Consider the following 23042-nt stretch of genomic DNA (forward strand, 5'->3'; position numbering starts at 1 on the left):
AACTGGTTTGTGGCCTGTGTGGAGAGGTCGCCAGTCAGGGGGATTGTAAAGAGCCCCGGATTTGAGCAATTCGCCCTGAGCGGACGCCCTCAGCTGTGCCCAGACACGGCCCGGTCTGTCACACCCAGGTTTGGCTGTGTGTGCGCGTGGCCTGCCATGGGGTGCAGACAGTCCGAGCTGGGCATGGGGAGAGAGGTCAGGGTGCTGCTCTGTGCCGGGGCCGGGGGGATGAGCCAGGGAGGCTGTTGCCGTGAGACACCAGAGCAGCCTTTGCCTGCAGGGAGGTTGGCTCCCACGGCCAGAGGCTGCTGCCTCGCCAGGCTGCTACCTCTGACACAGAGGCAGCAACGCGGGGTAGGAGAAGGCTCCCTGGGAGCGGGGCCACGAGTGCACTGGCTGCCGGCCCCCGGAACTAGTGAATAGTCATGAAAGCGCTAAAATTGGAGGCAGCTCCACGATTCTTCAACTGCTCGCTGTCGAACGGCGCGTCTACACTGCACTCGGAACTCAAAATAAGATACCCAAGTTGCACCACGCAAATCGCGTCTCTTACTTTAATTCGGAATAGGCTATTTTGAAATTGGACGCAGCTACAGGGTGCCAAATGTCGAAATAAAGCGCTATTTCGAGCCATGCCTTATCCCTCGTGCGACGGGGTTTACAGGGATGGTGAAATAGCGCGTCCGTTCTTTCGAAAAATATTTCGAACTAACGGGACTGTTCCTTGGACACGGGGCAGCTCTTTCAGGATACCTCTGGGATCTCAGAATAGCTTTGCAGTGTGGACGCACCCTAATCTTAAGCAACTTTGTTTTGGGAACGGCTTTGTTCCTTTAATAAATCCAGCCTGGGGGTCAGGGCGGTAGCTGAACCAGAGAAGTGTTCGTTCGGTAGCTTGAGCGAGCGAGCCCAGAAAGGGGGGAAACTGAGGCAGGGTGCCTGCAGAGAGACCCCCAGCCAATGAGGGAGTGTCCAGGGCCGGTCACTCCATTCACATGCCCTTGTGCTGGCTGAGAGACTCTGGCTAGTCCCTCCAGCTCACCTTTATTGACCGACCGCGTCGGATGCCACATGGGGACAAGGGACCCTGTTTGGTCAGTGCTAGGAAGGAGCCACTTTCTCGCCGTGTGGTAGATTTGAACAGATTCCCCTCGTGACTAAAAGGAAAGCGGCAACGGAAGGAAAACTAGTTCCTGGTCTCTGGAGTGAATGTACCCTGCTGCTGAACCACTCACAAGGCCCTGGATGTGTGTGTGCGAGGGGGAATAAGCTAAACACAAAGGAAGGAAGCACACCTGAGGGAGTCTAATGTCTCCAGCTGGAAGGATCGGTGCTAAGCCTGCACCGCCGCCAGCAGAAGCGCGAAGAATGGCAGGCAGGCTGTCCCAGGGGCACCGTGGGGGTAAATTCTGCAGGCTTCCTGGCATTTGCTTTCTAGTGCACGTCCCCGTCGCGCGCTCCCCTTCCTGCCTGGCTGCGTCCTCACGCTGCGCCTCCTGTGGGAGCCCGCCTGGCACGGAGCTGCTGGCCGGCGCGTAGTAACCAAGAGGCATCAAAACATGTTAAATCCTGACGTGCGCTCCCTTTGTTCCGTTGGCAGATGCAGATTCCGTGCGTGTGTCTGCGGCTCCGCTTGGCCTGGTGAATTTCAACCGCACTGGTAAAACTAAATTCACGGTCATGTTAACCACTTGTTACTTCCACCAGTGGGGGGGGGAGGGGGGGGCGTGAGGGGCTGGGCTGTCAGCCGGCTGTTTAAAAGACGCCGCCTTTCCTCACAACCTCCTGGGAGGGAGGCGTGTGCCGGCCGAGTGGCTCAGCCACGCTGATCACCCTCACTCCCGTAACCCGCCGGACACTGATCGCGCCTGGTTCTTCCGCCGTCGCTCGGGTGTTGCTGGGGGCTTGGAATTACCCTGCAGTGACCCCCTGGAGGAAAACTATGGGGAGGTTATAAATAAATGCTCCGCCTGAAACAAAGCCACGTGCAGGGCCGGGGCTCCCGGCCAAGCAGAGTTCTGAGGGATGATCTCACGTCGCAGGAAACACTGCTTCCTCTGCTGGAGGCACTGAAAGCTCCCGGCCCACCCCTGCCTCGGATCTCGCTCACCTCGCAGCCCTGCCTTGCCCTCTCTGCTGGTGAGCGTGGGTAGGTGGGGGAAGGCCGGCTGTCGTCTGCCTCCTGCGCCCCTCTCTTCCCCAGTCAGCGCTTTGCTCCCCCTGGGATCTGGGGGAGATTCCAGCCTGAGGTTTAGGGGAGAGCCAGGTCAGGAAGTGATGGGTTCCCAGGTCGGCCTTTTGGTGTGGAGGCTGAAGGAAGGTTAACGAAACGTTCCCCCCTCCTTCCTGTGGCCAGCGAGCCTCCCACCAGAGGGTTAACGCCAGCCCGGCCCGCTCCTGGCCCCGGAGGCGTGGGAAGTCCCGGTTCCCACAGCCTGGTGCCCTCGGGGAAGAGAATTAACTCCCTGTTGTCCCATTGCTCTACCCCCTGCCCAGCCCCGCTCCTTCCCCCGTCTCCTAGAACCCGTGTGCGCCACAGGCCTTGCCCCGGCCCCAGCCACCTTCCAGGGAGCAGCCGTGGAGGACTCTGGGGTCCGGCGAGAGCCCCGTGGCCCCCGGAGGCAGCCCTAGGGAAGTCCTATCGTTGCAGCCGGGGGAGGGAGGGACGGCGCAGATGCTGCGGGCAGAGAAGGGCAGGCTGGGCCCAGCGGGCAGGTGAGGGGCTGAGGCCGGGGTGTCACCCCACACAGCCTATCCCCACGGCTTGCGGTGCCTGTGCCCCTTGAACTGCGCCAGGTAGGGGATGATTTACAGCCCGCTGCTGCCCTTCCCCTCTTTCCCACTGCAGCAGCTCGGGGGCGAGGGCGGCCAAGGGCCGTTATTTACAGCAGGCAGCGCTGGTGACAGCTTCCCTGTGCAAAGGTGCGAGTCGCCCGCTGCGGGGCGGGGCCGCGACACACGGGCGCTGCCGAGGCTCAGTCTCCCCCTCCCCCACCATGGCAGCGGGGGCCTGGCTCTAGACACTAGCGCAGAGCAGCACGGGCTGGACCAGGTGGAAAGGGGGTGCCCCTGCACGGCCCCCGGGAAAGGGCCACGGCCGGTGCCGCAGCTGTCACAGGCTCAGGGGCCTCACAGATAAGCCGAGGAGTGGCTGGAGTGGGGTGGGCCTGGGGGCGAAGCTGCTATGGCTGCCCATACAGCCATCCTTCACTCCCAGGGCGGCAGGGGGGCGCCCGGCTGGCTCACCCCGGCTCCAGCGCCATGCCGGCCGATTGCTGCAGGGCTGGCTCAGCCCACCCGCAGAGCCTGAGACAGGGTGGGAGCTCAGGGCCGTACGGGGGGCTCCACTGGGAAGCCCAGCCCCTCGAGTCCCCCATAGCGGCTGGCAGGACGTGGCGGCGCGGAGGGGCAGGCCTGAGGCTGGGGTGCAAAGGAGGAAAGCCAGGAAACCTTCATCCCTCCAACAAGAATAAGATGCCCCCACCCCAGCGGGCTGCCTGCCCCTCACCCCACAGCCCAGCTCTGGCTTGTGCTCCCAGGGGCCCCAGTGCAGAGAGGCCAGAAGGGTTTGGGGAGTCGGTGGCTTGGGCCTGGTCTGGCTCTCGGAGGCGAACAGCTGGATGGCGCGGCAGCAGGGCTGGCCAGCTGCACAGCCTGGCCCGTAGCGGCCTCCTGCTGTGCTTTGTATGTTGGGGGCCCGGGGCCGAGCCGGCTCCACCCTCAGGGAAGAGACACAGGCTGCCACCCTGCAGAGGCATTGCCACGGGACATTCCCGGCTCCCGCTCCGGGGCCCCCGCCGCTAGCTCGCCCCTCCGGCCTAGGGAGCCCTGGAGCCACGGGACTGACGTCAGGGCAACTGGCTGCCTCAAACACCACGTGCAGGGCCAGAGCCCAGCCCCCTTAGCCTGAGCCCCGGGGAGAGAGGAGCCGGCCTGTTCTGCATGGCATCCTCCCTGCGCTTTAAGTCCCCGGCCTGCCTCCATGCTGTGACAGGGCCAGGAGCTGGGCCCTGCTGCTGCCCTGGGGCATTGTTCTTGGTCACCGCGGCTGGGGCTGGGGTCCCGGGGGGCTGGGGCCGGCCCCCTCGCTGCCCCCCTTTCTCCCCAGCTGCTGCCCTGGGGCATTGTTCTTGGTCACCGCGGCTGGGGCTGGGGTCCCGGGGGGCTGGGGCCGGCCCCCTCGCTGCCCGCCTTCCCCTCTGCTAGGGGGAGTTCACGGCTCAGGCCCTGCCCCCCGGGGGCACATAGGGCTGCCGCCAGTGCTGCCTTTGCACACACACCCCCATCACTGTCCCTGGGGAGCACAGTCGGTTTCAGCCCGCGCTGTGGGCCCAGCCCCTCGTGAGCGGAGGAAACGCCAGGCCCCCGGAAAAGGCAGAGCCCACCGGGGGGCAGCCAGGGCTGGGGAGACACCTGACCGGTGGGGCCCTGCTCCTTCGCCAGGGACCAGACCCCGTCCCCAGCAGCCCAGACGTGGCTTTGCCAGGCCCCATTCGCCTCAGTCCCGGTGGTTTTGCTCCTGGGCCACTGCAGTAGCTCTGAGGGGGACGGTTCCAACCTGCACCTGCAAAGGCAGGAGCAGAACCAGGGCCCTGGCCTCCACTCCGGCCCCATAGGCAGGGCTGGGAGTAAGCCAGAGGGCGGCCTGGCTCTCCCTTCTCAGCCTGAGACCAAAACCTGACCCGCGCCCACCCCAGCCTTCCTCAGACCCGCTCCCGTGTCAGGGCCACCCCCCTCCTGCTTGGGGCTCGGCCTGGCACGTGTGCCCCCCCCGCAGCCTGTCTCCAGCTGCCATGGCTGTGGCGGCATGCCCTGATCGTGCCTGCTGTGGGCACTGCTGCGCAAGAGGCGCTGTGACCCCTCAGCACAGGCCCGGGGCGCTCAGTCGCTGTGGTGCCCAGGCCTGGGGCGTGTGAAAGGGGGGGCTAGTTTCCTGACCTGAGCCTGCTCTCCAGGGACAGCTGGGGAGGATGAGATAGGAGGATCGGGCTGCGCCTTTGGGACAGGGTTGAGACGCCTCTTCCCATCAGGAGGAAGAGAGTAGGGGAAGAGCTGACCATGGCAGGCAGGGGGGGGGGGGGGGGGAAAATCGAGTCACGGAGGGGCTTAGAATCTAGAAGTCACCACATCCCGCCCTGCAATGAGCCAGCCTGCGCCGTTTCCAGACATTTATCTCACGTACGTCAGCTCTTGCACCCGTCCAATGGAGCGCAAGGACCATGGTCCTGCAAGTGAGAAAACTCACCGCCCTCCCCCTGGATCCTGCCCCAGCGTCCCTCTCACCCTCCGCCGGGTGTCAGCATGGGCCAGGCCCGGCCCCCCGTTCCCACCCGCCCCGGCCCGGCCTCAGTGCAGGTCGACGTTCTCGTACTCCTGGTGGTCCGAGTCCTCCAGCTCGATGGCAGGCACCAGGTTGTAATAATCCGCCGCCTGGCTCATGTAGAGCTTCTCGCGGTCCACCGAGTCCTTCAGCACGTCCGTCACGCTCACCGTCTCCGCCTCCGGCGCGCTGCCCGCCTGCTCCTCTGCCGCCGCCGCCGCGGGGCCCGGCTCCTGCCGCAGGCTGCCTGCGTTCACCAGCACCAAGGAATCATCGGAGGCCCCCAGCTGGATTTCCACCTCTTCGTAGAGGTCCCGGTTGCTCCCCAGCAGGGCGGTGGCCGGCTTCAGCAGGATCTGGTTCCTCAGCAGCACGTTCTTCTCGCTCTCGGTGGGGGCGGCGGGCAGCTGGCACGGGAGGTAGCGGGGGTGCTCTGCCGGCCCCTTGGCGCCGTTCCTCTCCACCGTGGCCAGGTGGCACTCCGGCTGGTGGCTGAGGGTATAGCCCGGCTTTCCCTTCCGCCTGCAAAAGCACCAGGTGGCCACAGCTAAAACCACCACCAGGGGCAGGCAGATGAAGAGGGCAGTCAGGCTGTGGGCCCGGCACAGCTCCTGCTTCGGGATGTCCCCGATGTCCCGGCCACGGTACCGCTCTGGGGCGCTGCACAGCACCACGGGGCCCTGCCTGTTCCCGCTGGGTGGCGTCCGGGAGTACCGCTCCAGGTCACTCTGCAGGGCACAGGTGCAAGCCCAGCTATTGTTCAAGAGACCGAGCCGGGCAAGCGAGGGCTGAAAGACAGCGGAGGGAAGGGAGGCCAAGTCATTGCAGCCGAGGTCGAGCTCTTGGATTCGGGAGGACGCGCTCAGGAAGGACTCTGGCAGCTCGCGGAGCTTGTTGCTGTCCAAGCGCAGGACCCTCAATTGGGGGGCATCTTGGAGGAAGCTTTCCGGAAGCTTTTCCAGCCAATTGTGATCCAGGTGCAAGATCTCCAGCTGGACGGCCGCGGCGGTCACGTTGACAATGTCCGATATGCCGCAGTGCGAGAGGTACAACGCTCTCAGCCCTGTTAGGCCGCCAAAGACGCTCCAGTCCAGCAAGTCAATTTCAGTCCCGGTGAAGTTCAGACAGCATGCCTCGGGGGGTGGGGATGCCTGAAAGTTGGAGTGGGCCCCGGCTGTACTGCAGTTGCAGGCTTCTTCCCCAGCGTCCAGGGCATGTTGCGCTGCTAGTGGCAGCACCCCCCAGAGTAGGAATGTCCACAGCGCAGGACCTGTAGCAAAGAGAGGAAAATAAACATTTCTCAGTCGTGAAGACAGCTTTGGAACTAACTCTCCACGTTGCTTGAGCAGCAAACCCCAATCACGGCAGTTCGAGCCATTTAATAGATCAATGTAACTACTGGAGAAGGGTTCCGCTAACTGTACCACGTTCACGTCCTCCAGCCCTGGAATGCAGCTGACTCTGGGGTGGAACGCTGCAGCGTCCAGTAACTGCAAAGCGACGCAAGGCAGGACGTGAAGAGCAGCACTGCCCGAACTGAAGCACAGCCGGACGGCGCGCAGGCACCCAGCAGAGAACTTAGCAAAGGCCGACCCTGCTGCTTTGATGAAAGGCGCCACAGGATCGGTAACAACGAACGTCCCGATTTCCGGCCCGGTTGAAAGGGAGCATCCCCTGGCAGCACATCGCCCCCAGCTGGCAGTGCATCTCGGACCACGGCTGGTTTTCAATGATTAATTCAAGGGCTGTATTACGGGTCACGTCTCCCCGACTGTGCCGCCGCTAGCATCTTGCGTGACAGCGTCTGGCCGCAGCAGGGAGGAAGGGGTTGGGGTAAACCCGTTTTGAGCACTCAGTATGTGACCCACTAGCATCCCCCAGTCGGATCTGGCATGAAAGCGGACTCCCTGCCCCGCCCGGCTCCAGCCCCGAGCATGGCCCAGCCCCCCGGAGCGGCCACCCCCCACTGCTCGGGCTGCGCCAGGCCCCACGCGTCTGAAGGACGGCCCTGCCATACCTGGCGCCCACTCCCAGCTCCTGCCAGAGACGCGGGACCATCCCCGCCCAGCCTGAGGAACAGCCATTGATGGACCCGGGTGTCTCTAGCCCTCTTTTGAGCCCTGTTCCGGTCTTGGCAGGGAGCGCCGCGAGCGGCTGTCTGAAGACAGGCTGCCTTTGCATGTGGGGACCCCCGTTTCTCATGCCACGAGGAGTAAACACTGTTCCCACCCCACTCGGGAGTTCACAGTCCTGCCCCCCCATCATCTCTTTTCAAGCCGGAAAGTCCCAGTCTACCACCCTCTGCTCAGCTGGATTCTGGCAGGCAGCTGATGCCAAGCTGTTGATATGGTTTCTGAAGCAACCCAGCCCTGGTGCAAACACACCCAGGCAGGAGCCCTGCCTCTGACCAGACCCTGCTGCTTGGCAGTTACCTGCTCCAGGGGAGCGGCTGGCAAAGCGCTGCATTGGCTCGGGCGCACCCCGCTTACACTCGCTCCAGACGAGAGCGGTTCCCCCGGCTGGGCACGCCTGAGCTCTCGTCCTGGAAAGGGGAACGCGTCATTCAAACCAGAGGCAGCGCTTGAGACTTGCCCTCCCGAGGGCACCGAGACTGACCCATGACCCTGCTGCACGTGGCCAATGAGCGATCCGGATGCCTAGGCTGGATCAGCGGCTTCAGTGCTGCACGACAGCCTCCCAGGGCTCCCCGCGCCTCCCCCCTCAAGTAACCTGCAGAAAGACGCCAGGCCTGGTTAGATCCTGCTGGGACTGAAGTCTGGGGTTCCAAGGAGTCCAGGGATTGCAAACAGGACGCTCTCTGCTCCGCCACCCTTTCCAGCAGGTCCAGAGCCCGGACTAGCTGCCTTTTCCCCTCCACAAACTCCTTCCTCTGGCTACAGTCAGGCTTCCAGGGCACCAGCTGGGCTGAGGCCCTTCTGTTCACACCAGCGCTTGGAGGCATCTCTCTAGGAGGCATCTCCGGGGCAGAATTCCTCCAATAGAGCGGAATCGGTTCCATCCTGCCGCGCAGAGCCAGGGGCACGCTGTGGGGAACTGTGCAGAGGGGCCTGCCCCCCAAGCGTATCAGGGATTGGGGCTCCCGGCACCGCAGCGAGGGGGTCAGGGCAGGGGACAGCTGCCCTTGCCTCCGGGGAGGGGGAGCATTTCACAGACATCACGCTCCTGCGTGTGCAACGACAGAGCCAGCGCCATTAAAGCCACGGACCCAAAGGCCACCCAGGACTCCGGCCCCACAATGTGACCCGAGGAGCTGGAGAAGAGAGCTCTGGGTAAGCACGAGAGCTTCCCCACTCCCAACCAGGGAACTGGTCCTAGGAAAGAGCCCCTCGCCCGCGTTGTCGCTCCAACGTCCTGGGGCGGAGACGGCAAGAACAGCCCAGCCAACAGGGCCGACCGTCCCTTCTCGCCCCCCCCCCCGGCCCATGTCCTCGTATGAGCCCAGCTACCCCCGAGTGCCCTACTCCGGGCAAACAGCCAACTCAGCAGGCCTGGCTCGGCACTGAGGCCACCGCGGCAGGGCGGGGCTGCTGGAGTCCAGCTGCCAGACCGATCAATTCAGCGAAGCTTTGCTGGCATAACAAGGAAGCAAGTCAGCCCCCCGGGGGTCTGCTGGAGCAAGGGCTGGAGCCCCCGGGTGGTGGCTGCACAGGGCACTTGGAGTTTTTCAGCGGTGCTGGATGGTTTCCCCCCGCTGGAGCCATCGGTGACCCCTAGTGGGGCCTGTGGGGCACTGCAACAGTGGAGAGGCGACGGAGGCCGTGTGCCCTCCTGTTTCCCTGCGTAAGGGTCGGATGCTTAAGACCCTCCATCTGCAGCTCCAGGCCTGGCCAGATACCAGCACATCCTGGCAGCTGGTCACCGCTCGGGTCAGGCTGATGCTGGCAGGAACAGGGGTGAGTGTGGGAAGCGAGTCCCGTCTTGCCTGTGTCCTGGGAAGAAGCAGGGGCGTCCATCCCCTGGGCTGTCGGGCAGGGCAGCCGGTGCCGAGAGAGGCGTCCGAATGCGCACGGGCTGCAGGAAAGGCTCAGGGGCCAAACAGCTGAAGGTGGGGAGAGTGGAGCCGAAGCCCCAGCAGCAGGCCCTGCGGATCAGCTGCACGTTCTCCGGAGCCAACAGCCCGCCTGGGGCCAAGGGGTTGGTGCAGAGAACGACGCAGCCGAGTGCTGGAGACAGAGACCGGCCACAGCTGCGGGCAGGAGATAACATGGACCCCACGCTGCTCAGCTGAGCTCATTCCCAGCTCTCTGCCTGCCGGGCCAGCCCAGCAGTGGGTTACCCGGGACCCCACTCCGTCCCCCCAAACCTACGACTCCCTGGGCCGGTGGGAAGGGGATTCCACTGACAGGTCTGGTTCAGTACCCGTCCCCCACCCCCCGCAGTCATTTCTCACCCTGCTTCCTGCCCTTGCTGCCTTCCTTGGTCCCATCCCCCCTTGCGCTCCGCCACGCCTCCGTGGCCAGGCTCCGAGGCCACGTGAACTCCACGAGATGCAGCCCCAAAATGGGGTACGGCCCCTGCTTTTTCTGTCCCGGGCCCTCCGCCGAGGTGCTGCCCGTCCAAGCTAGCACGCCAACGGGGACCTTTGGGATTTCCCCTCGCACTTGGAGAAACTCCCTGGAAGCCTCTGCAAAACAAACGCAATATCCCCCTTCAAATCCCTCCAGCTCTCCTTCGCCCGGGAAGCCTGCCAATGGCTGGGCCACGCAGGGAAGGGATGGGAACGGCTAGTCAATCCGCCGACAAGCAAACGCTTGTCACAGTCCACATGCTGGTCGACCACTCGCTCCCCCCTGCTTGCTGCCTCTATCAGAAAGAGGTGGCTGGAGTGGGGGGGGGGGGGAGAAGAGGGGCGCTTCAAAGCAGCAGCACCATGCGGAGCCCGAGATCAGCTGGGGACTCCCCCACGGACCCCAGGCTCCACGTGGCGCTGCTGCTTTGAATGGCCGGGGCCAGAGGGGGTCAGCTTGAGTCCCCTGCTGGCCCCGTGCTCCCCGCAGCACTTTCGCCTTTAACAGCCCTGGGGCCTAACCCTACCCCTGGGGCTGTTGCGACACTTCACAGGCGGAGACGTCCTAGCGACTAATCGACGAGTCGATGCAAATTTCATCGACTATTCGATTAGCCCATTCATCGAAATGTAACATCCCGAGTGCAGGGAGCCCTGCCTGTCACGCTAGCCAAGCCGCTGGCCCCCTCTACTTCTCCGTCTGTCCCCGCCTGAGACCTCGTCTCGCATTGCAGACTCCCTGGGGCAGAGGCTGCCCTTTGTCCGGTGTCCGTGCAGCGCCTAGCACCATCGGTCGCAGCCCTATCCGGGGCCCTAGGATGCTACGGGGACACACACAGCAATCACACTGCACGCCGGAGACCTTAGGGCCCGGGTTCCCTTCCCGGCCATTGTGTGGGGCAGGAAACTGCAGCACTTTGGCCCGTGTTCCGGTTACCGCCGGCCAGGCTGAGCAGGGGTGGAACAATTAACAATCTCCGCTTATCAGCCACGCCAGCCCCAGCAGAACTCCTGCTCTGCCAGACACGCCCTGGGCCTTCCTGGCCACTGCCCTGACCTGCCTCGGCTTTTCCTCCCAGCCCTGCTCTGCTTAAAGGCCCAGGCCCGGTTTTCAATCAAGAGCCGTAACGGCTCTAAGCGGCCTGTTCTGGACACCGGCTTGGCACGTGCTCGGCTGTTCCATGTGAAACAGGGCCCGGGTCCCGGCTGCGGGAAGGGCTCTCGTGAGGGAGGGGGTGGCTCTCAGGAGGGGCTGCGTGCCAATTAAGAGGCAGCATTGACGGGGTGTCTGCGTGTGGGGTGCGTGGCTGGCTCAGGAGAGCAGGACAAGACTTTCAGGCCAGCCAGAGGCTGGGGAGACATTGGGCTTAAGCCAGGGTACTGGGGCTCTTTCACCACGAGGGGGCTTCTTTCAGTCAGCACAGACCAGTTGGCAGTAACGCCTGCCCTGGCTGGTAGCCCCAGCACAAGGCCAAGGAGACCAGCGCTGCTGTCAGGTCTGAAGGGACCCCTCTCGACCCCAAGAGCCTTTCCTGCCCTGCCCATAAGAGAACCAGGCTCCAACGCCTGGCACTGCACGGCGCGAAAGCCCTGCCCGCCCCGACGGCCCAGCTCAGCTGTCAGCTCCGTGCCCGGCCCCAGGATGCCAGCTGTGCGCCAGCCCTGCCTAGAAACAGGTTTTCTGTGACCGTCCCAAGCTGGGACCTGGCAGCCACAGAGGCCGGTGCAGGGACGTTCCAGCTGTCACTGCCAACAATCGTCAGGCTGAACCTACGTTGTCCCTGCGCTGCGTGGCCGTGCAGCTGCCCAGGAAGCCCCACCCAGGGGCTTGGGCCTCCAGCAAAAAAGGGGGGGGGATCTCTCCAAGCCCTGAAGCTGCTGTGGCTGGTGGGAGAGGAGCCTCTCCCCACCAGCCCCAGCATGGAGCCACCCAGGTAAGTTCAAATCCCAGCCCCCTGCCCTCCCGGAGCCTGAACACCCTCCTGCATCTGAAAGCCCAGATCCCAGGCCAGAGCCTGTCCTCCCTCCTGCGCACCAGCCCCCAGCCCCTCCCCAAACCTGAATCCCCCTTCCCACACCCCAAACCCCTCATCCCCAGCCCCACAGATCCCACACCCCCACCCCAGTCCTGAGCCCCTCCCACACTCAGAACCCCTTGGCCCCACTCCCACCACTCGAGTGGTGTTATATGCCCCAATAGGAAGGTGATGTGTCACACGGCCCCTCCCCATTGGCGCACATAAGAAAATTTGTTCCACTTGGGGTGGGAAAAGTTAGAGGAAACACCAGTCGTAACCACCCCCCCCATCCCCAGTGTACTCAAGGGAGATCATGTTCCATAGCAGATGTTCCCCCCCCCCTCCACGAATCTCTCATCTGAGGCCTCCTACCTCGTGTCATGGGTGACACAGCAGATGCTGAAGGAAGGCTTGGAACGACCTGGATAACGCTGAGGAGCGGGGCTGGTCAGGTCACCTGGGCGGCCCTCCTCCCATCTGCGATATCGAGCGTCCGTTCATCCTGCTCGGCAGCTTCACCGAGCCCCTGCTCCTGGGTCTGGTTCCTCCGAGCACAGCCCATCGGAGCCTGGAACTGCTCTCCCCCCCGACACCCCTGCCGGTTCAGCTCTCCCCTCTGTCTGGCCCACGGACCCAGCAGGGTGGCAGACGGCAGCAGGGCCAAGCGGCTCGCTGACTCAGCAGGAAAGGGACGGGACTCCTACGCTGTTCACCTTCCCTTCGGCCTCTGCGGGCCGGCTGTGCGCCACCGCGCCCCACCAGGGCCAGAGCAGGGGGTGCAGCCAGCACGCGGGACCGTCCCGCCTGCCTCGCTCACCCCGTGCCTCTGCACCGCCGGCCCGTTCCGCAGCCGCCAGGAAAGGCCCCACTCCCTTGGCTGGATACTGCGTTGCTGCCCCGCTCGCGTGGCCAGGGGGCTGCCCGGTCCCTGAGCGGCGGGAAGCACGAGGGCACTTTGTGCCTTTTCTTTTCACTGCTTCCCCTTCCGTGCCGCACACCCCCATGGGCACAGGGCGCTGGAGAACACAGCCCTCCCGACTCCACGGGCCTGGGGTACACCAGGGTAACGGGCAGCCGAGCATGCCCCACTCCTGCACGGCAGCCATGAGCCGTCAAGGCCAGACGTCCTGCGGTTAGACTAGGCAAGAGTTTCCGTGTCAGCCCCTGGCTTCTGGGCTCCCCATCCACTCCCTGGTCCCCGCTGCCCCTCCCTTCAGGCCCCACCATTTCCTTCCCCATTGCCCCAGGCTCCCTTCTGTGCCCTCGGGTCCCAGGCCCACCCAAGGTCTTACCTCTCAACACCCGCTCCAGCCCTCAAGGGGTTCCCCCATGTTTTGGCTGCATGACTATTTTAATTCATTCCTCCTAAGACCCCAGGCATCCTCCACATGCCAGCCGCCGCCCCATCTGCCGAAGGCGCCTTGGGGACGGCTGGACTGGGGATTTGGGCAGCTTTACTCGCACGTGCTTTCGAAGGGGCCAGTTTTTCCAAGCGGGGTGCTCGGCACCGAGAAATAGGCCCCAGGTTCTGCCCCCCGACCCACTAGCCACTTGTAAAAGTCTTGGCCTCTGACGGCTTCATTCCTGAAGCCCCGACAGTCCTGCCTCCCTGTTCAGCCACGATGCACCGTGCACGGCCCCAGCCCTCTCCCCCCACCAGCCTCAAGGTGCCAACGTCGCCTCAAATCCACCGGGGAAACGCACCGCGCAGCCTCATCACAGATAGGCAGAGGCTTGCAAACGGAGTCCCCGGCAGACGGAAGCCAGATGCCCAGTTCCTGCTGGACCAGAGGTTCTCAACCCACAGCCCGAGAGCACACGGCCCACATGCCCGCACAGGTATGTGTCTGGGGCCTACGGAATTACGGCTGTGACTCGGTTATGGAGGTCACGGATCCCAAGACTCTCAGGGACCTCTGATTTCTCTGGAGGTAGGGATGGAGCAGCCGTCAGCCCCGGGGTCACCAGAGACCACCTGCACAGCGGCTGGTTTGGGTCAGCCCCACGAGCTCTGTCTGCCCCACGAGCAGTGGGGGAGGGGCACCTGGAGCAGCAACAAGCCCCAGCAGTGCTGTTTGTGCATCCCAGGTATTTTTAGTAAGAGCCAGCAGCCAATCAAGCGTTTCCGTCAATTTGTGTTTATTGCCCAGGACCTGGCCCTGACTTTTCCTAACAATGCCTGTGACAGACGCGTAACCCGACAGGACACGGCTGCACATGCAGCCCACACCGGTGCACGGGGGTGGGGGACGGCTGTGCTAGACAGCTTCCCTTTTGAATCCAGGTAAAGCCAGCTGACAAACCCTGGAGTCGTTCTGCAGGGCCACCTCCTGCAGCGGGCCCCCAAAGGCCCTTTTCAAGGAGTCCCGTCTTACACTCCTGTCACCCTGCTTCCCCCCTTCACTGAACTGCAGCCACCTCTGGGGTGCGGCCTGGGAGCGGTTTAACAGCATCAGACAGCGCAGCAGATGAATGGCAGGAAACGAAGCCTCCTGTCCGCAGCTGCAACGGGGAGGGGAATGGAAGCGGCCGCTTTGGAAATCGATCAGGACGCTGGTGTGAAAGTTCCCCCGAGAGCGCGCCCGGGCTCAAGTTTTCCTCCCCGGACGGAGGTGGCAGGGCTCGGAGCCGCCAGGCCCGGGCACGACACAAGCTCCGAGGGGGACCAGGAACCGACTGGCCGGTCTCCTGCCCGGCAGCCCCGTACCCGCCCGGGCGGACGAGCGCCCCCTGGGGAGCCGCTTGGAGAGCCCGGAGCACCGGGGCGGTGCTCGCTGGGGCCGGGGAACCGGCTCCGGGCAGGGGTGCTGGAGGGAGCAGGTGCCCGCTGCCCGGCCCGGCGGCTCCCGCGGACCAGGCAGGGCGCTGGGGCTGGGCCGCCGCCGGAGAGACCCCGCCAAGCCGCTCCCCGGCCTCGCTCAGAGCTCACAGGCCCCCGGGGCAGGGGGGCTGGAGGGAGGCGGAGCCCCCGGCCCCGGGACAGAGCCCGAGCGGCGCCGTCACTCACCTCCCGCGGCGCGTCCCATCCTCCCCCGGGCGCCGAGCTGCGGGGCCCCGGCTCAGGTGTCCATGTCGGGCTGCGCTCCGCGCTCTCGGGCCGGCCCTCCCGGGGTGTGGCCCGTCCGGGGCAGCCGCAGGGGCTCCGCCTAGGCTCGGGCCGCCTGCGAACAGAGGCGAGTAACTCCCCGCCCTCCGGGCTTTCCCGGCGCCCTGGAGCCAGCCCCCTCGCCCCCAGTCCCCGCTACCTGCCCCTTGTCCTCCCCAGCCAGCTCTGAGCGCCTGTCTCCTATCCAGCCCCCTTCTCCCGGCCTCCAGCCCCCCATATCCAGCCCCCTTCTCCTGCCCAGCCTCCAGCCCCCCATATCCAGCCCCCTTCTCCCGGCCAGCCTCCAGCCCCCCATATCCAGCCCCCTTCTCCCGGCCAGCCTCCAGCCCCCCATATCCAGCCCCCTTCTCCCACCCAGCCTCCAGCCCCCCATATCCAGCCCCCTTCTCCCACCCAGCCTCCAGCCCCCCATATCCAGCCCCCTTCTCTCGCCCAGCCTCCAGCCCCCCATATCCAGCCCCCTTCTCTCAGCCTCCAGCCCCCCCATATCCAGCCCCCTTCTCTCAGCCTCCAGCCCCCCCATATCCAGCCCCTTTCCCCAGCCAGCCTTCAGCCCCCCCATAGCCAGCCCCCTTCTCTCAGCCTCCTTCTCCTGCCCAGCCTCCAGGCCCCCCATATCCAGCCCCCTTCCCTCAGCCCCCCATATCCAGCCCCCTTCTCTTGCCCAGCCTCCAGCCCCCCAGCCAGCCTCCAGCCCCCCATATCCAGCCCCCTTCTTCCCAGCACCCTAATATCCAAGTCCTCCTCCACAGCTCCCTTCCAGCCCCTCCAATAGCCAGCCCCCCTCATTCCCCTCAATGCCCGTTTTCAGTGCCCCAGTACAGTTCCCAGCACCCCTTCTCCCATTCCCCACCCTTTCCAGCTCCCTTTAGCCTACCTCTCCCCTCCCCCACTCCCTGGCATTCCTCAGTTTTAGCCTTTCCCCCTCCAGCCCCCACACCTCTGCTGGGCACCTGGCTGAAGCCTTGGGTCTGGTGGGAAGCAGCCGTGGGGGCGATTTCCCCGGCAGTGGAAAGCTCCTGGGATTGGAGAGCTCCCACATGAGCAACGGGAGCCTTAGGTAGAATCTGCCCAGCTAATTAACCCCTTGGGGCCCATTGCCGGCTCTGCCTGCACAGGTGTTCCCGATCCAGTGCCGAGGGCTGTAACTAGGGGCTGGGTGGAGCTGAGCAGGGCAGCACTTAGCCTGGGGTTTGCTTGTGGAGCGTGGGGCCTGTGGCGGGGCTGGCTGGGACCCACCACTTGGCATCGTTCCAACTAGATAGGTGGAGTGCTGCGGGCCTCAGGCCACAGCGGGGTTTAGGTGTTGAGCAAAGGGCGTTAGATGCCTGGATACTTTTGAAGAGCAGGGCCCAACTCCTGTGGGTGGAGAAGTAATAAAATGCTGATTTCCACCTGGACTCTGGGAGGCAGATAAAAATTACTGTCCAGCTAGGTAAACTGAGGCCTGGGAAGGGGGCAGGATGCCCCAATGCCCTGAACCTTGAAACCACCCTTTACATCTGTACCAGGCTTGTGCATCAAATCAGGGCACACATGGGAGCAACTGGGGAAAATCCAACCTGGCTTGACTAACGGGTGGGAGTGATGCTACTGGGCTGCGTCTAGACTGGCGTGATTTTCCGGAAGTGCTTTTAACGGAAAAGTTTTCCGTTAAAAGCATTTTCGGAAAAGCGCATCTAGATTGGCACGGACACTTTTCAGCAAAAGCACTTTTTGTGGAAAAGCGTCCGTGCCAATCTAGACGCGCTTTTCCGCAAAAAAGCCCCCATCACCATTTTCGCGATCGGGGCTTTTTTGCGCAAAACAAATCTGAGCTGTCTACACTGGCCCTTTTGTGCAAAAGGACTTTTGCCTGAACGGGAGCAGCATAGTATTTCCGCAAGACGCACTGATTTCTTACAGTAGGAAGTCAGTGCTTTTGCGGAAATTCAAGCAGCCAGTGTAGACAGCTGGCAAGTTTTTCCGGAAAAGCGGCTGATTTTCCAGAAAAACTGGCCAGTCTAGACACAGCCCCCGTGTGGGTCTGATTCCCAAGCCTTGTCTGTACTTGAAAACACTCCCACTGTCGCTAGGCCTTCAAAAAACTTTTAGTGTAGACACAGCTGCACAAGCAAACAGGAGCTTTGGATACCAGCGTGAAAGCCGACAAAAGCGGGTTTTGGCCGGTATAACTGCGTCTACAGTCGGGCTTTTGCTGGTCCAGCTACATAAAAAAACAATTGAACGCCAACTGGCACTGCTATGCCGGCAAAACTTGTAAGTGCAGGCCTGGCCTAACAGTGGGAGAGATCTAGGTTGGAGATTAGGAAAAACTATTTCCCTAGGAGAGTGGTGAAGCACTGGGATGGGTTCCCGAGGGAGGGGGTGGAATCTCCATCCCTAGAGGTGTTTAAGTCCTGGCTTGACAAAGCCCTGGCTGGGATGTTTGAGTTGGGTTGGTCCTGCTTTGGGCCGGGGGCTGGACTCCATGACTCCTGAGGTCTCTGCCGGCCCTGGGATTCTATGGTCCGTGTCTGAGCATGCTCAGGACAAATGGTTCCCAGATACCGGAGGAGGCTCGGTTTGAGCGGAGTGCTCCTATGGCTAATCCGAAATGGATCTGGCCTCCTCTCCAACCACTCTGCCTCTTAAGCACCTATTAAGCACCCCAGAGACCACAGTACATGCCTAGGATAAACTCTGCCATTAGACGCGCTAAGACTCGGAGATTGTTATGGCTCATCATTTAAGACAAAGGAACGTAAGGGCCAATTATTTACTTGATTTTATCAGCTGACATATGTGAGGCATCCCTGCGCGTTTCAGTGGGGTTTGGTGCTTCCCATGTTCTCTCCATCTTTTGAGGGTTTTTTACACTTAAATGAATGTGTCCAACTTAACAAATAGTGCAGCGGATTGGAGGTTTTGTTGTGTGTGTGCAGCTGCTCGCACAATAGGGCCCTGCTCCATCACCTTCCCCCAACTTCTGTTACAAGCGACCGCTAAGATTAGTGTAACTGAAAGAGGTTGGGGAGGGGGAAAGGAATGTCTGAGTTTTCCAGTGTGTTAGCTTTGTGTGTTAGCCATTGGTGGGTCTTGTCAGTTTCACGGTTTCCTTTGCAGGGGCAGGTGGTTTGTCAGTTTCCTGTCTTGTATGTACGGTCCTTTCTCACAGCAGCAAAGGAATGAAAAACTCTTTAAAAACAGGAAAATGTGGTTGTCAAGCCGCAGAAATTGGCAAGGAGATCCCGGGGCAGCCACGGGTTTGGAAATGGCTTTTAACCTTTTTTTTTTTAATTGACTAGATTTCAAATCGACCGTATTACCAGTAAGAGTCCCCCAGCTTTCCCTCTGGATGACCCAATATCTGTACCTTACGCCCACTAGAGACATTGCTGACACATCTGGGCCTCTCTCTGGACTCAGGTGGGTCAGCAGCAAGACCTTTGGGCAGCAGGTGAGCTTCAGACCTTGCAAAAAAGGCAGCCGGGCTCCTTCTGCAGCAGACAGCAAACAAAACAAATGCCATAGCAACAAAGGCCAAGTGTTCTCCTGCCTGGGGATTTCACACAAGAAGCAGAGCTGGTGAAACAGAAAGAAAAAAGGGGCTTTTCCTACTTGTGTCTGAAGGTTACAGAAAGCAGGTGTAGAGAGGAAGGACGGTGCAATGGTTAGTGCACTAGCCTGAGAAACCTGGTTTCAGTTCCCTCCTCTGCCACATTCTCCATGTGTGACCTGGGGCATGTCCCTTAGTCCCTGTTTCCCATCTGTACAATGGGTCATAGCCCTGCCCTCCCTGCGGGAGTGTTGTGATGGTAAGACCATTAGACTGTGAGGTTCTAGATCAAGGGTGGGGAACCTCAGGCCCAGGGGCCAGATGTGGCCCTCTGCTTGCCTGGATGTGTCCCTCTGCTTGCCTCAAGGCTCAGAGCCCCCCCCCCAGCATTGGGGAGCCTGTGCTGGCACTCTAGCCCCCTCCCCCTCTGCTTGACTCTTTCCGGTAAGGTCCATTTGAAATCTAGTCAATTTCCTCCTCCCTCCCCCGACCTGAAAAAAAAGAAAAGAGTTAAAAGCCAAGACCCGTGGCTGCCCCGGGGTCTCCCTGCCAATTTCTGCGGCTTGACAACCACATTTTCCTGTTTTTAAAGTGTTTTTCGTTCCTTTGCTGCTGTGAGAAAGGACCGTACATACAAGACGGGAAACTGACAAGCCACCTGCCCTTGCAAAGGAAACTCTGAAATGGGAACTCACAAAATCTACGAGGCGGCACCCCCGAGGCTCTGGCGTGCGAAGGGAACGTGGGAGGGTCTTTCTCCTTCGCTGTCCGGGAGGGTGTGGGCTTTTCTGCGCTTCTCACTTCTGTGCAGCCTCTGACTGATTTTTCTGTGGCTTAGCAGCCCCCAGCCCAAAAAAGGTTCCCCCGCCCCTGCACTAGCCAGAGCAGTGATGGGGGCTAGACGCAGATGCGGAGGGGCGCCTTTCGCTATGCAGTACTCAGCGCCGTACGCCGGGAGGGCTTCCTCTACGCCCTGCAAACGTGGGCTGGGGTCAGAGCGTGATTGGAACCATTCATCGAGCGTGTGACTTTGGGCCGAGCTACCACGGATCTTTCAGAAGACTATCCCGGTGTGATTGAATTAAAATGACAGCAAATTCTCCCCTGCCCTAGGCCTGTGGTTCTGATGGCTCCTTACCATCACTGTGAGATATCAGGCCTTATTTCCAGCCTGGGTTTGCCTGGCTTCAGCCTCCAGCCATTGCATCTCCTTCGGCCTTTTCCTGCTGGATCAGAGTTCCTGGCTGTCTCAGAAGTCTCCTCCCCCCAGAGGTACGTCCCCGCTTTGTCTCGGACAAAATCAATAGACTGAGCTTCTTCAGAGCCTCCTGGGCAGAGCGTTCTCATAGCCCTGTCCTGAACCCTTTCCAATGGGTTACCACCGGGGCTGAAGTGTGGTCACCAGAGATGGGTGCAGCAGCCAGTAATGGCCTGGCTGAGGCAGAATCCAGAGGTGATCCTCGCCCCCTTAATCTGCCTCATCTGCCATTCCCAGCTCTGTCACTGGGTGCCTGGGCAAAAGCCGACCCAACTGTAAAATAGGGGGCGTGTTCCTGCCCCCGCTTTGCCAGGGCTGCTGAGCTCTGGGAATGAAAAGCCCCGTGTGACGTTGTGGGGATTTTTGTCCCCTCTTCTAGCCCTCTGCGTTCACTCTGCTTTATACTCACCATTTGCTTTGCTGTGCTGTACACAATTTCTACTGTGCTCTGCTGCTCTGCAGTGACTCTGTGCCTCAGTTTCCCTGGATGAGGAGGGGGAGGCTGGGCATGACTCACTGGGGAAGTACGTTCAGTCTTTCTCACGTCTGTCCTGACGGACCTTGGGCCTGGAAGTAGGTCAAAGCGGGAGGCGGGGCTGCCTGGGGGCTGGGAGCAGTGGCTGGGAGTGAGAGTGAGTTTTTCGACTGGCTGAGGGAGAAGGGAGCCTTGCTGGCCTGGAGGGCTGGGGCAGGGGCCCAGATCTGGGGCTCTGGGCTCCCCTTTCCCCCAAGATGGGCTCTACTGACGACTCCTGATTCCAGTAACAAGAAGTCTGAGCTACGCTGTGTCCCTGGGAATCAATAAACCTGTTCTCCTGGCTGAGTCTCACAACTGGCTGCGGATGGGGGGCAGGGCCCGGGGACTCCCCCACACTCCATGACTGTGTATCGGCCAGGGTGTTACCCCGTTCTGTGCCTGCCCCCCCACCGGGGAGGAGGTTCCCGGTCTCCCCTCTCCATGGGCCATTCCCCCCAGAAACATCAGCCCCAACTCTGGCATGTGTTTGGTCCAGGCAGCAATGCCCTGTGTCTTCCCCGTGGAAATCTGGTGCCTGGTGGGGCCCCAGAGTGGCTGAACCACGCACGTGTAGCAGCTGCATCGGGTCGTTGGCTGGCCACTGACTCCCTGCCCGGATCGCCTGGGTTTTCAGCACAGAGAGCCTGTCTCCCAGGTCGATGGCCCGACGGCCATTCTGCATGCGCCCGGGGCGGGCAGCGCTCGTGCTCCACGCAGCTGTGGGTGGAGCCCAGCTGTGCCTTGCGTTGCGGGGGAGACGCAGGCCTTACACGCACCCTGGCCTCACGGACACGTCTGTCTGCCCTGTTGGTCCCCCGCCTCTAAAATAAAAGCTGGTCCCTGCCTCCTTCTGAACTGTGCCCAGGGACAGACCCAGGGACAGACATTTAACTGCCCCCTGCTGGATGCTGGAACCAGCGACTCGTCTCTCCCTCTTGCTCCTCCTTTCTCACACACCCTTGTTTCTGTGTCTTGCCTTGCACCACTCCAATGGCCAGTGGGCTCAGTTTAGGGCCCCCCCGTGTTATGTGCCAGCCCCAGCGCCCGGGGCCGATGAACTGGAAGGACCCCGCATGGCTTGTGTGTGGGTTGGGGTGGACTGTGTCCAGCAGAGGGAGCCGATGGTCACTGACCCTGGGGCCGATGCCCTGATGTGTGGAAACAAACGGGTGATGCAAAGGCAGGTTACAGGATAGGGGCCGTTCCATCCAGGCCAGAGTCCAGGTGCAGCAGGCAGCTCTGGAAATGGTCCTGGATGGAGGGGGGCTGCCGTGTGCCCTGGCCTGAATTGATTCCCATCACGTCCAGAGTTCACAGGCTGGCTCAGTGACTCCTAGCATCCCTGCTATCCCCGCGGTTCCTGCCCAGCCGGCTGTCGCTATGTCTGAACAGAGGTGGGCTGCGGATGCATTCTACTCCTGCTCCTCCACCGCATGCGGGGGTCTCACCTGCTCTCTCAAGCCCGCTTGGGCTCGGGCAGCCCGTGGGTGGGGGGTGCAATGAGGCACCATCCCCTCTGACTCTGACTCCAAACAGACCTCGCTGCCCCAGTGTGTCGCTAAACCCAGCTTTCGCCTCCAAGCTGCTGGGGCACGTCAGCAGCAAGACAGGCCCAGGCCTCGCCGGGAGAAGAGCTCCGTGGAGCTCGAAATCTTCTTCTCCCCTCTGGAAGTTGGGCCCATTCCAGATATGGCCTCACCCACCTTGTTTCTCCCACACCTGGGGGTCAACATGGCTGCAGCAGCACTGCAGAAAGCACAGGACTCGGGTTGTCGGCGGGTGGGATTGAACCTCGGACCTTAGGGGCTAAAGCCATGTGCTTCTACTGCATGAGCTAGAAGCCCATTGGCTAAGGCTATAGAGCAGATGTCATGCCCCCTTGTCAGGGGTCTTAGTGCCTCTGGATAATAAATTCACCCAAACAGGTCAGATTCGCTCCCCCCGCCCAGTACCACACACAGGCAGGGGGCAGCAGTTCCCACAAATATAAAACACAAGCAAGCAGCGAGCCCTTGGGCAGGGGGCAACGCCGAACGCAGCCGGTGGCAGCGGCAAACACGCCCCTGGGCACACAGGAGTGGATTCCTCCCCGCCCAGAGCGGCATTTAGGGTTGCCAGATAGTTTCAGCAAAAATCCTGGACCCACTTGACATGACAGCACAATCGACATGACAGCTGATTTCGAAAACACCGGGCAGTTCTATCGTCTCAGTTTGGTTCCCGACCAGAAAGCTCAAATACCGGCCTGTGCGGTTCAAAACCGGACACCTGGCCACCCTAGCGGCACTGTCCCCACGTGCTGGCTCATGCCTCGTGCTCTCCCCTACGTGCTGTTAGCCACGTGGTGAACCCCTATCGCTGGGAGATCAGCGCTTTGTGAGCTGGATGCCCTCCCCGTGTCGCTCGGCACATCTTTCCGTTCTCCCGGACTTACCCCGGCACCCCACGCCTCCAAGCGGCATTAAGGGGCCTGCATGCCTAGGCCGTGCGGTCGCAGGTCTGCTCTGGGCCCGGGCCTGCTGCCAGCAATGTCAAGGATCGGGCCCCAGGTTTGGGCACCCACTTCGGGCCGCCAGGGCTCCTGGGGTGCAGGCTTGGCGGGTGTGTGAGATCGTGCCGCTCTCTGGGCTCAGACGCTGCTTCGCCAGCCGTGGCGGGGAGAAGGGGAGTGCAGGGCCAGTGCCAGGGCGGTTCCTGGTCTGCGCATCCCAGGGGCACCGCCTGCATTTCCCAACCGCACCAGAGGCGGATTGGGCA

The 23042-nt window shown here is 62.1% G+C and overlaps 1 protein-coding gene across 3 annotated transcripts; it reads right to left on the reverse strand.

Annotated features, from left to right (window-relative positions):
- Positions 1–2806: 2806 nt before the first annotated feature.
- Positions 2807–16074, reverse strand: LOC142830525 (uncharacterized). 3 transcript variants are annotated; one of them, XM_075935828.2, is made up of 4 exons: positions 15926–16074; positions 14874–15027; positions 7753–7862; positions 2807–6590 (listed from the first exon to the last, which is right to left on the reverse strand). In XM_075935828.2, the coding sequence occupies exons 3-4, from the start codon at positions 7784–7786 to the stop codon at positions 5347–5349; spliced, it is 1278 nt and encodes a 425-aa protein (XP_075791943.2). In that variant the 5' UTR covers positions 7787–7862; positions 14874–15027; positions 15926–16074; the 3' UTR covers positions 2807–5346. The 3 variants fall into 3 exon arrangements, with proteins under 3 accessions (XP_075791943.2, XP_075791944.2, XP_075791945.2); XM_075935829.2 differs by having other exon boundaries at positions 15913–16038; XM_075935830.2 differs by lacking the exon at positions 7753–7862 and having other exon boundaries at positions 15926–16073.
- Positions 16075–23042: the final 6968 nt, after the last annotated feature.

Source organism: Pelodiscus sinensis, chromosome 9, assembly GCF_052426305.1.
Source record: "Pelodiscus sinensis isolate ZL-2025 chromosome 9, ASM5242630v1, whole genome shotgun sequence".
NCBI classification, from domain to species: Eukaryota; Metazoa; Chordata; order Testudines; family Trionychidae; genus Pelodiscus; species Pelodiscus sinensis.